The 13,824-nt window shown below is 34.6% G+C and overlaps 1 protein-coding gene across 1 annotated transcript in view; it reads left to right on the top strand.

Moving 5' to 3' along the window:
• The window catches only part of LOC150099336 (calcium uniporter protein, mitochondrial-like), a 203,720-nt gene that overhangs the window by 179,269 nt on the left and 10,627 nt on the right, over positions 1–13,824 (top strand). Inside the window, exons 4-5 of the mRNA XM_090403759.1 lie at positions 6,374–6,478; positions 10,010–10,170. Of these exons, the coding sequence (XP_090259885.1) occupies positions 6,374–6,478; positions 10,010–10,170 (266 nt within the window). The remainder of the gene's footprint in view (positions 1–6,373; positions 6,479–10,009; positions 10,171–13,824) is intronic.

Here is a 13,824-nt window from a genome sequence, read left to right as displayed (position 1 = left end):
TAGCATTTAAAGCTATTAACCTGTTCTGTTAAATGTTGTCAACTAACGACATATATTAACCAGAACTATTGACAGATATGGTCAGAAAGTACGTAAAATGTAAATTTAACAAAGCAAAGCAGAAAAACTATGGAACCGTTTGGGTCGCTTTGAAACTGCGCCTGCCTCAAAGAAAAAAATCTTCCCATAGTCATCTGATAAAATCGGATTAAATTTATCACAATTCAAACCGACATAAGATCTGAAGTCCAACTAAACAATCAAAATTTACCCCGATGCCAGTCAATAACAGACTTAGTAAAACATCCTTTATGTTTTTTTGTTTTTTTTAATTTTTACCATTTAGTTATGGAAAAAATTGGGAATTAACAATATCCTATTTAATTGCTTAAAAGATTATTGCATAGCGCGGTTAGCCCGATTTTTCTTCATTCTACATATATATATGTAGAATGAAGGGGATCCGCCCCCCTGACGCCTACGGTCCCCCCCCCCCGAATTCCGGACTGGTAGGCCGATTCTCCTTGAATTCTGATGACTCGAATTTTGAAGATTCGAAAGGGGGGGGGGGGGTTCACCCCCCTGTCGCCTGGGGCGCCCAACCCTCCGAGTTCCGGACTGGTAGGCCGGCTCTCCTTGAATTCTGATGCCTCGAATTTTGAAGACTCGACACTCAGTGTAACCCTGAGTTTCAAAACGTTTCAAATAACTTGACAAAAAACGTGAGACACAAAGACGTTACGTTTCATAAAAAGGCTTATCATTTTATATATATATATATATATATATATATATATATATATATATATATATATATATATATATATATATATATTAGAGAATAAATTTTAAATGACTTTAAACCGAGATAAAATATTAAATTTTAATGATAAACTAGTTTCAGCCTTTTACAGCCTTCATCAGGTATCCACTAAAGGTAGAACACATGTAATAAAAAATTGAAATTATAAAAAAACTGAGAATTAGAGGCAAAAAATGCAATACATAATTGACACAAAAACGTTGTATTTTTCTAGTCGTTCTATCTAACGTGCTATTGTTTGTTGTATGCGTGCTTGCAGGTTCTCGTGAGCGCCAGTATTGAACAACTGCAGTATGGCTATCAGGGATGTTATAACTCAAATTGCTGTTCAAATGTTCAGGATCAAGGAGGATTTCTCTGGACTCCACGACTTTTCTTTCAAACTCATCACTACAGCGAAAAATGTTTTCGGATTTATTCCAGCAAATTGAGTGACTCTGTAGATCGTCATGAGGGTTATTAGAGAAAAGAACATGACTGGATAGCGCAGATGCATGTGATCTTTTATAGGAGATGTCTCTCTTATGCTCCTCAATACGCAATTCAACAGATTTGTTAGTCTGTCCAAAATAAGGAATATTACAGTCGCACCATAACTTGTAAACACCTGGATATTTCAGGTTATGATGAATAGGCTTCGGATGGCTTATAAGAGAACGGACTTTAGGGAGTGTGGTGAAAAACGTCCTGATGTTGTATTTTTTAAAGACTTTTGCCAATTTATTGGAGACTGAACTAATGTAAGGTATTGAGATGCTACGTTTAAAATCAATAGTTTCCGTAGTACGCTGCCTAGGAGGATCCAGAAGAAATTTCTTAATTGTTTTTTCAGAACATCCATTTTGTTTAAAGATAAGAGAAAGTTATTCAATTTCTTTTTGGAGTTCATCTGGTTCATTTAAAAGAGATCGTGCTCTGTGTCCTAAGGTAGAAATAGTTCTGAGCTTTTGTAACATCAATTTTTTATTACTGTGTTCTACCTTTAGTGGATGGCTGTAAAAGGCTGAAACTAGTCGTATCATTATCATTAAAATTTAATATTTTATCTCGGTTTAAAGTCATTTAAAATTTATTCTCTAAAATGTATCATTACAATCGAGTAGAAGATCAAGAATACATCTATAGCCTAAATGACGAGGCATCTCTTACTGACATCAAAAGAAGTTATAAAAAAACATTGAAGAAAATAGGACTGAGAATCAATAGGTTGGTTTTCCTAAAACGTTGTAAAATCAATCAAGTTTTTCTTAATTTCATTTCGTTTCAAGAAACAATTACAACAGAACGCGCTAAAAGAATTTATCGTAAAGCAAAGTTAGATCTTCTCAGCGAAAGAATCTCAGATACAAAACGTTGTCTTGCCCATTTGTTCAACATAAAAAGGTCTTTAACTCAAAATCTTGTAGAGGTCATGAGTAATGATAATTTTCATGATTTTATCTTTAACAATGAAGTGCAAGCTACACGGATACCTAATAAGAATAAGCTTAATCTTATCAAGAAGTTTGATACTCTTAAGAGAGTACAAAACACATCTTTTCCTACTAAAGCCTATATTAATCCTGACAAAGTTGTAGTAAACAATTCGTCACATGTTTTAACAATTGCTGAAAAAGATATTCTAAGCAAAGTTCTAAATTTCATTCCCCCACCTAAGTTTATTCCAAAAGAATCTCTACTTACTAAAATAGAACATGCCAGTTCACTTATTCCTAATCATTTGGCAAAACTTCTCCGTATTGAATCCATCTTCATTAGCAATAATGCTAAACCTCCAAGAGATAAACTTTCTTCTGCAGAAAGACAGGCCTTAAAGAATCTTAAAAAGAACAAAAAATTCATTATTTTACCTGCAGATAAAGGCAATGCCACAGTCGTCCTCAATTCTGAAGATTACCACAATAAAATGCTTCAATTGCATGAAGACAATATTACATATTCAATTCTTCACAATGATTTAACAAGGGAACTGCAAAACCGCACAAACAATCTGTTAAAGACTACATTTGAACTTCCTCACAATATGCGCCTTTCTTTACGTTCTCGTCACCCTCTTATTCCACGCATTTATGGAGTTCCGAAGATACACAAAGAAAACACCCCTCTTCGTTCAATTGTGGAAGGAATTGATGGTCCTACTTATAAGCTTTCGAAACATCTTGCAGAATACCTCAAGTGTTTTTCCAATAAATCTTCATCGTTCATCAAAAACACCACAGACTTCGTTTCTCATATCAAAAATATTTCAATCAGTGAAAATGATATCATAGCAAGTTTTGACATTATCTCATTATTTACTGACGTCCCTACTGAGAAGGTAGTAACATTACTTAAGGACAAATTGTCTAAAAAGATATTTGCTTTACTAAAGCATTGTATTCAATCTGGCTACTTCAGATATAGGGACTCCATTTACAAACAAAACCAACCCTTTATCCCCAGTTCTAGCAAACATCTTCCTGGAAGATTTTGAAACAAAATCCATATCGTCCTTCTCATTTAAGCCGAAACTTTGGAGACGTTATGTTGACGACATTTTCATTATACGGAGTCACGGACACACATCTCTCATGGATTTTCTTCAACATCTTAACAACCAGCATCCTAATATAAAATTCACTGCCGAACTAGAACGAAATAACTGCCTTCCTTTCCTGGATGTAATTCTTACACGATGCTCTTATAGATTTAAAATCTCTATATACCGAAAACCAACTCATACTAGCAGATATCTGCACTGACAATCTCATCACTTTCCACCACAAAAGCTCGGAACTATTTCTACCTTAGGACACAGAGCACGATCTCTTTTAAATGAACCAGATGAACTCCAAAAAGAAATTGAACAACTTTCTCTTATCTTTAAACAAAATGGATATTCTGAAAAAACAATTAAGAAATTTCTTCTGGATCCTCCTAGGCAGCGTACCACAGAAACTATTGATTTTAAACGTAGCATCTCAATGTCTTACATTAGTTCAGTCTCCAATAAATTAGCTAAAGTCTTTAGAAAATACAACATCGGGACTTTTTTCACTACACTCCCTAAAGTCCGTTCTCTTATAAGCCATCCGAAGCCTATTCATCATAACCTGAAATATCCAGGTGTTTACAAGTTATGGTGCGACTGTAATATTCCTTATTTTGGACAAACTAACAAATCTGTTGAATTGCATATTGAGGAGCATAAGAGAGACATCTCCTATAAAAGATCACATGCATCTGCGCTATCCAGTCATGTTCTTTTCTCTAATAACCCTCATGACGATCTACAGAGTCACTCAATTTGCTGGGATAAATCCGAAAACATTTTTCGCTGTAGTGATGAGTTTGAAAGAAAAGTCGTGGAGTCCAGAGAAATCCTCCTTAATCCTGAACATATGAACAGCAATTTGAGTTATAACATCCCTGATAGCCATGCTGCAGTTGTTCAATACTGGCGCTCACGAGAACCTGCAAGCACGCATACAACAAACAATAGCACGTTAGATAGAACGACTTGAAAAATACAACGTTTTTGTGTCAATTATGTATTGCATTTTTTGCCTGTAATTCTCAGTTTTTTGTAACTTCAATTTTTTATTACTGTGTTCTACCTTTAGTGGATACCTGAAGAAGGCTGTAAAAGGCTGAAACTAGTTGTATCGTTTTCATTAAAACTTAATATTTTATCGGTTTAAAGTCATTTAAAATTTATTCTCTATAATGTATCATTACAACCGAGTAGAAGATCAAGAATACACACACACACACACACACACACACACACACACACACACACACACACACACACACACACACACACACACACACACACACACACACACACACACATATACAGTATATATATATATATATATATAGAAAGTTTTTTACCTTGGGTATACTATACGTTAAAGATACCAAGCAATTTTAGAAACTTGGTTTTAATCCTTTTTCCCAAGTAAGCAAACAAGCAGGTAAGTCAAGCTTGCGCGTGAAGTATTTTCAGGTCTGAGGCAACTCTTGGTAAAGGTGGAGTAAGCTCTGATCACTTTCCTTAGTATCTCCCATAATGCAAAGCACATCTCCTTGCTGACATGTATGATGCTGTGCATTAAGGGAAGAGCCACTACCTAGGTCAAAGCACCTTTTGGCAACTTGTATAGGTAAAATTTATAAGTTCTGCATTACTTCATCCTTGGCATCTCACTGTTTGGCTCTCACTAACGAGACCTCAATAAAGGTCGAAACTGGTCTGGGTAGTGGCCCTTCCCTTAATGCATAGCATCATACATGTCCGCAAGGAGATGTGCTTTGCATTATGGGAGGTACTAGGAAAAGTGATCACAGCTTACTCTACCTTTACCACGAGTTGCCTCAGACCTGAAAATACTTCAGGTGCAAACTTGACTTACCTGCTTGTTTGCTTACTTGGGAAAAAGAATTAAAACCAAGTTTATAAAATTGCTTGGTATCTTTAAGATATAGTATATATATATATACAGGGTGTTCGGGATAAATTTGACAGTTTCGTAAGGAAAAAGAAAATCTTCTTTGTATCTATTAAATTTAATGAATTGACAAAAAAACATTACAGGCAGAGTTAATTACAATACTATCAACAAGATTTACTCAAAATAACCACCATTAGCATCGATCACAGCTTCAATTCTGCTTCGGAACCTCGAACAAGCTGATGCTACAGTCTCCCTGGGAAGGGCCGCAAAAACTGTTTTAATTTTATCCATTAACTGGGCTTTTGTATTACTGGAAGTGCGATTGGTGTCTTTTTCAACTGCGCCCCATACAAAATAATCCATGGGGTTAAGGTCTGGGGAGTTTGGAGGCCAAACATTTGGACTGGTGAAGTCGTAGAAATTTTCAGACAACCATTTTTGACTTTTCCCAGAGGTGTGGCAAGGGGCCGAATCCTGCTGCCATACATATACGGCCTACCATTGGCTACCCTTGTTATCCAGGGCTTGACTACAGTTAGCAACTCCACGAACAAAGCCCGAATTCCAATGCCAGGGTTCTTCAACACCTGTTCCTGCAGATTTGCGAGGAATTCTGCTGTACGAACGCAATCAGATCGTCTGCTAGGGATCTTTCTTCTTGCTACATCCTCGTAGTCACCATTGCAAGTCTCTAGTTCATGCCTGATTGTTTTTACTGTATTCAGGGAGCATTGGGCAGCAGTCGTAATATCCTTATTTTGATGGCGGGCACGAATCATCATGATACAAGTTATTCTCTTCCATGATTCAGGTGGGTTCCAGCTATCCATCCTTTCTGACATCTTGTATATGAATGAAGAAGGGTCCAAACTTTTAAATGAAGAGAAGTGTGTGTTAATACATGTAACTTACGGAAAAATATAATTAATTATAAATATGTCAAATTTATCCCGAACACCCTGTATATATATATATATATATATATATATATATATATTAAATTCCATTTATATATATAGAAATATGTATAAATGGAATTTTTCTTCAAAATGTAAGGTTTTGTTAAATTTAAATCTTAGCTGTATGTATGTGAAATTCTGTGTTGTTTCAGATGGTGTTAGGATAGCCTCGTCTACAAGTATCGAATTCTTAATGCAAGATGATTTTCACCTTATGGTGAACGATCGTACTTATCGAGTGTGCCCACCTGACTTCAGTAAGTACACGAACATTTAATTTTTCTGTTTTTCTGGCATTCGTTTTTTTAAGTTTTATGATGCCTTTAGGTGATAGATGAATTTATTATCTAGTATAAGACCATCCCCTACACTGCTTATATGAGGCCTGAAGTGGCTTGAAAAAAAATTCTCTGTTTGGTCTCTAGAGAGACTCTAGACAGCAAAGAACGTAATAAATTTAGATAAAACATATGAATATTAGGAAGTTATATATTAACAAACTATTAGTTTCCAAAAGATAGTTGTTATCGAATTTAAAATAAAAGGACCCCCATAACTTTAAGAACATTAAGCAATAGTTCGGTTGAATAGTCAAGATTATATGCATATTACTGACAATACCAAGTTAACTGCATATACAGTTGTCTCTTATGAAATCAAATTACAAGCTTGGGTTTGATTTCTTACTTTTGTGAATGGTAAAATGGATTTATAGGAACAAAATAAAAAATGTGTCTTTGGGGGGGGGGCGATAATCAACTTCTGCGCAATGGAGAAAGTTTAAAAGGATTAGTGATTAAGAGTTTGCCTTTTTTTTGGAGGGGAGGGTCATAAAGTCTTCTTTAATACAAAACAGATCTCTTTTAACAAATAAAAAAACAGACAGAATAATAAATATGCAGAAAAACGCTTTGAATAGTAAATTATATCTCCGAAACTGTATATCGCATGACAGTTTTTGAATTATCCATTTTGCAAGAATTATTAAAATACACTGAAAAAAGGGACCCTAGAAATGAAAAGACAGTCGACTAAGTATGTTATATAAATAGTTTATACTAAAGGCTTTAAAACAGAAGGGAAAAAACACTGCATCTTATTTTCTGAAAAATACATTCTGGGAGATAAATGGTTTACTGCTTTTTCTGGTTCCATTAGATTTGCAAATACTCAATATTTAGCTGTCAGTGCTAAATATACATATAACGTACATTTTTGAATGCAATCTGTTCTCCTTTTTTATTACCTTTAGATTGTTATAAGAGCGTTCTTGTTTCTGCCGAAGTGGACAAACTAATTGGCCTATAAATCTTATTTATACACCATTGTCAGCGTAGACAAAGACTTTTTTTTTTAAAGACTAAGTTAGATGTATTTCTGAATTTCTACCACCAAGTTAGCAACTTGTAGTAATAGTCAAAATAAGAAATGGCTTAAATGATTCAAGGATTGGTGCGCCGTCTGGTTTAGAATAAAATATACCCATATACTCATACTCATCCCTGTGGTTGCCAATGCTGCTGTACAACGCAAACAGATATATCTCCAAAGCCATCACTGTCATAGGATGCCATATCAGTGGCAAATCCATTCGGGATATTGGTAAAAGACTGCAGTACGACTCAGGAAGCTAACACCAAGGGAACAAATGGTTCTTGCATGCTTAATACGAAACTTCTTAGTGCTATGTGGAAACAAGCTGTCAGGAGTTGGGATTAGTATTAAACCCTACATAAAGAGTTTCAATTTTGGTTTCCGCGGAAAGATAGTTGCACATCAGCCAGACATCAAGCAATCAAACTACAACCTACACATTTTATAGGGTTTCTTTGCAATTTCAACATAGTATTTATGTATATTACGTCAGCATCCATCCTTTTGATCAACAACGCATTGGCAACGATAACTATGAATACTGTGATGAAGTCAGAAGCACGAAAGGTCATATTTTGTTTGAAAAAATCCATAGAAAAATTCCTTTCACGTTAAACACATTTCTAGCTCTATTGAGCTGAGTTCGCGAACTTCTGTTGGCGATAGATTCCTGTATGTAAATATATTTTTTTTTAATGTAAGTAAATTTTAGTACTGCATAATATATGGACAATGTTTATAATGGAAATACAAGTATAAATTGTATGCAATTTATTATGGTAATTTCCCAAATCTAAACAGAAGGTTTGTTCTTTGATGATCTATATTACTTGCTTAAAATATAATTTTCTTGGCGAAACCGTGACAGTACATGAATGAATTTCATTTCATTTTGGTTAATTTAATGGTCTAAATCGAACGTATCGTATACGTTCGGTGGTGCATTATTTACTGAAGTATTTTATATTTTATTTCTTCACAGAGAAAAGAAATAAGGTATCATAAAACACACACACACACACTCGCTTTTGATAGAAAATACGAAAAATATATTGCTATTTATCTTCAGAGCTGTTTACAGCAAATCTACCAAAAAATAGATTCTATCCATAACAAGCGCACATTTATTTTATTTTTTACGTGCTTTGAATCTGCTCGAAAATCGATATTTTAGTTCATCTATCACAATAATATCGAGATCTGCAGTGAAATGAACGAATGGATCCCACTGTCTGGATATCATTGTAAAAAAATGGAAATCTTTCAAGAAGCAATAGCAAAGATTTTTATATTCCATTCATTTCATAAGAATCGTTCATATTTTGACACTTGGCTATGACTAAAACTTTGCAGAGTTAATGTTTTGTCGTTTCGTTATCGTCTGCTAAAAAAGCAGATGTAATTTTAAATAAACGGTATTGTCGTTATTTCTAATATTTGAAATATTAGAAATTAAAGAAATTAGATATTAAAGAAAGAATATTTAAATTGTATTGATAATTGTCTTTTTTAGTTTATTTTAAAGCAGTTATCCAATTGTATATATAATATTAAAAAAAAAAGAAGAAGAAGATCGCCTTCTGATCGAGATATTCTGAGATTCATCTCACTGAAAGTTTACACTATTTTTGTGATACGAACCGTGCATAAATTTAGTGGAGGTCAACTGCTCTGGGATGGTCTTCAGTTCAGGGATGGAATACATGACACTAATAACGTCTTAACTTTTGCCATCATGATGGATATGTTTCTGTTACACCACCATCCAGTTTACTAGAGGTTTTGAAGTGATTTTAAAAAAAAGTTCCAGATTTGATCTCTAGATTGAAGTTTCCGGATTATGTAAAATTTAATAAAAATATTTTTTTTAAAAATTCTTAGACCACCCACGGCACTAATACATTATAAGTTGTACAATCTTTGGTGGTGGGAGTCGCAGAAAATATTAATTTACAGAATATTTTTTAAAAATAATATTAGTATCGTATATAATATTAACAGGAATACACAAATTCTTCAAATTATCTTTTAAAAATTATATTTGCACTGTTCATTTTAAATATTTTTTAAACAGGCAGTTTTCAGTATTCAATATTAGGATTTTTTTTTATTTTAAAGCATAATTGAAATTAGTGGTTCCCGCGGGTTCTGACTTTGCGAATCATTAAAATACGTAAGTTCCAAGGTCTGTTTACCCAAATATTATTATCTGTGAATTATACAGATCTTTTAAAAATTTTAAAACATATTTAATTTTTATTTGCATTTTAAAAATTAAAGAAATTTAATTATATTTTGTTTCGAAGACTAAAGAATATCGAGTCATAGCCAGCTCTAGTCCATCATACCACTGATTTAAATCTCATTTATTCTCGCCCTTGGAAATGTGAATCTTTACTTTCTGTCTATTTCAGGAAGGCTGACAACGGAAGAACTGGAATCTCTCTCAAACATCAAAACTCAGATCGCCCGCATGTACGAAGTCCTTCAGATAGATCAACACCAACTGCAACAGGAGAAAGATCTATTGGGTCAGTTAGAGAGGTTGAGACAAGAGCTGGAGCCTTTAGAGAAGGTAGGTACGTACTCTTATGTTTCCTTCTTTCTTGAGTGATTTAAGTTAAATCACTGTAACGGTTTCCTACAAAGAAATGTCACCATCTTCGCGGCTTCATTTCCTTAAGAAGATCAATGATTTTTATGTGCTCTTTTTTTCCCCAACAGTGTAGCTCTCTCTCTTTTTCTCTCTCTCGCTATATCTTTTGGATGAGAGCTGTCACAATGGAGGCATTACTTTCGGGATGTCTGTCGTATTTATGCATATCGGTGTGTCACAGTATCGTATTTCTTCTGGATCAATAGCTAGACATTGTTCACTATTCTGATCGCGTGGCTGAAGAATGTTAGCTATGTTTGTCATTTAGAAAACTGATTCATGTTGGTATAAAGCGACGCATTTTTCATCTGAGAATGAATTTTTTTCTTTAATAATTTGTTTTTCTAGAGGGAAAAAAAGATTTTTATATCATTTTGTATATGACAAGTTGTTTGACCTATCGTACAGGGATGTAGTGATACCATAGGTCAGTCAGAAATCACAGATTAGTGGATAGCTTAACTATTCTCCAATCCAAAGGCTTCGAATTGTGGATTCGAATCCCAACCATAGGTATGGATGTTTGTGTATATTAGGTTATAAGGGAGGTGTTGAAGTGGCTTGAAAAAATCTCATGTTTGGCCTCTACAGTATGGTTTCCACGGATCATTTAACCCTTATTATATAGGCTTACGACCTCTCATGAGCGGGATTTGCATAAAAAAAACTAATTGTGATTATGGATAAAGGAGAGACTAGCACATTTCTTTGACGCTCAACTTTCCTACCCCCCCCCCGCTCTGAGGAATACCAATAATCTTTAAAAAAAGTAGATATACATAAACTGATGAAAGCCAGGATATACTATACCGGAGGGGTACTGTGATGTATTGTTCATTCGAAGTTGCTGATCTGTATAAGCAAGACACATGATCTAACGGACTTCGAGAAGGTCATGAGTGTACGGTACAGGTTAAAAGGTCACAGCGGCCACGAAATTGCCGACATTGTAGACTGATCTGCATTTAAGTATGATTAGCTACAGCTCGCAAGCTGAATTTGTTCACATACATAATACCGATAGGAGTTCCTTTAGCCGCGAAAACAGCATTAACTCGTCGTTGTAGAAACTCCATCAAAAGAGTTCCACAGAAAACCTGGTCCATATAAATTAAATGGTATTCTGCATTTGCCTCAGAGTGGATAATCAATCGAGACTAGCTCTTCGATCTCGTCCACAAGATGGTGAATTCAGCTCGTCTCAAAGATGGTTCGATTTGGTACAGATTGGTGATAATTGGGAGGCTCTTAATAAAGTGGACCCTCAGTTTATATTACAGATGCAGTTACTTGATCACCGTTTCAAAAACGGTACCCAAACAAGTACTTAGTATTGTGCTTTATGACATGACGGATTATTCTGCAGGAAGTAGCTTTACTAGATGGATAGATTGTGTGTATTATTGTCGATCAAGGATTCACCTGATCGACAGCAATGCCAGCAGATGAATCCCTTCATGTTCACAGTTTATCTATATGGTAAAACTATCTGTGTGTTCCGCATGTCACTTGGCCTCTATCAAAGGACCAAACATCTTGATTAGGCCTAGAATATACACCTTACACCATAGCATCGCATCGCCAAAATCAGATTACAGAGTTGCCACTCGGGTACGAAGGGTTTGTCGACTCATGCCGCTGTTGCCAAATATGGAGGCTCTGTTGTCAGCATGAGACCGTGGTAACTAGAATTTGTTAGAAGGCGAATTCATCCACATTTCTCCACAGGTGTCCAGTTTGGGTATTTTCTGTCCACTGTTACTTACTTTGAGCTGACCAAAGTGGACCTCGATTAGATCGCCTACTAGTATATTCCATAAGAGATAGAGACTGATAGTATGCGTTCTAACGTTTTTTTCCATTGTTATTGCACTGTCATTTGATTGAATTTAATCTGTTACATTGCACGATTGTTGTAATTGTTTGTTAGTTTATCACATCGCAAAGCTGTCTTTTCTTGTTGTCTGTGATGATGTGAGGTGTCTAATAAATTGGGTACTCAGTTTACATTAGAGATGCAATAACTCGAACAAAGTTTCAAAAACGGTTTGCAAACAAGTGTAAGAATGGATAAATAAATCTACAGAATCTCCAATCACCAATTTCGATCCATTATTTGATATTTTTCAGACTAAAAATTCATGTTATTGTGTTGATGCATCTGTTGATACTTTTTTTTTTAAATAAAGTAAAAAAAAATAAGCTAGCGGAGATCGGAAAAAACAAATTAAGGATGCCGAGGCCAAATAAACAGCAAGCAAAACTCAAATTTCACGTTAACAATGCTTGAGAATGTCTTAGGTAGGAAATAATGGATTCAAAAACTCGAATTACCTTGTTTAGGAAAATGTTTTACATTCAACAACTTTTAATCATTACGAAAAGTTTTTTATTTTTTGAAAATACTTTCTCTGGAATGGGTTCTAGCTAAAAGGTTTTCATTTTGTTTTCTTAAAATAACAATTTTGCTGCGAAATTGCTGCAACAATTTTGTTGCTTGGCAAACTAATTCGGGAATTAGTTTGCCAAGGATTGCAAAAACAGATAATCTGACTTTTGCTAACGATTTAGGTTTCAGTAAAGTAAAAGAACGGTTGCAGCATATATTTAGGGTTATTTTTTCTTTACTTTTTTCAGTATTTCATTTTATAGGTAATATTTCTGTTTGGAAAAGTAAAGTTGAGTGACAGGTTTGGATTCGAGATGGACGAAGATGGCTAAATGCATTGTTCGAAGTGTGGAAAATTTTATTATTTCGACATCGCAGCAGCCTGCAATTCTATTGGCGCAATAAAAAAAAATTTAAAAAAAAAATTAAAAAAAAAAAAATATATATATATATATATATATATATATCCTTTTCAGATCTAGAGAGGTTCAACTTCAAAAACGGTTATGATTTTCGTATGCTCCGAGAATTTTTCTTCCTACTGTACAGATTCTTATTTCTCCAAGCCTTATTTCACCATCGAAGCAATCTGAAATAACCAACAAGATTGCTCTGTGGATTGCCGCAGACTTACGACCTCTGAATCGTGTCATAAACAATGGTTTTGAAGGAACTTTTCAGAGCAGGCTTTAAATTCTCCAACATGCAACCTCATTCCCCGAGGACACTGGCGGAATAGGAATAGTAAAGCCGTATGACTGTCGAAAAATCTAAAATCGAAGCAAAAGACTGAAAATACTGTTTTGCTTAGCTGATTGCTTCGATCTGGAAGCTAGAGATCGCTGCGCAATAAATACGGGTGGGGACGGGATGAGGATTATCATTTGTGTAAGAGGATATTACAAATGAATACATAAGACTGTTAGCTATATGCACAGATAATGCGGTGATGTATTGTTCGGTGTACAAAGATGCATATGCACCAATATACTTTTGTCGATTATATGATCGAATATCAACTAATTATTCGATGAAAATTTTTATTGATAAAGAAATCCTAACTTTCATCATTCTTAATTAATTAAAAATGGATAGGAATCTGGTAATAATGCAAACAACAGCACGTAGTACTAGGATACTTGGTGCTATCATATTAATATAGGATAGTATTACATCCCAATACG

The sequence above is a fragment of the Typopeltis vanoorti genome, chromosome 14 (assembly GCF_054136105.1).
Source record: "Typopeltis vanoorti isolate ZY-2024b chromosome 14, IOZ_Tvanoo_1.0, whole genome shotgun sequence".
Taxonomy (NCBI): domain Eukaryota; kingdom Metazoa; phylum Arthropoda; class Arachnida; order Uropygi; family Thelyphonidae; genus Typopeltis; species Typopeltis vanoorti.
Note: the sequence above shows the minus strand (reverse complement) of the source record. Positions and strands in the feature narration are given on the sequence as shown.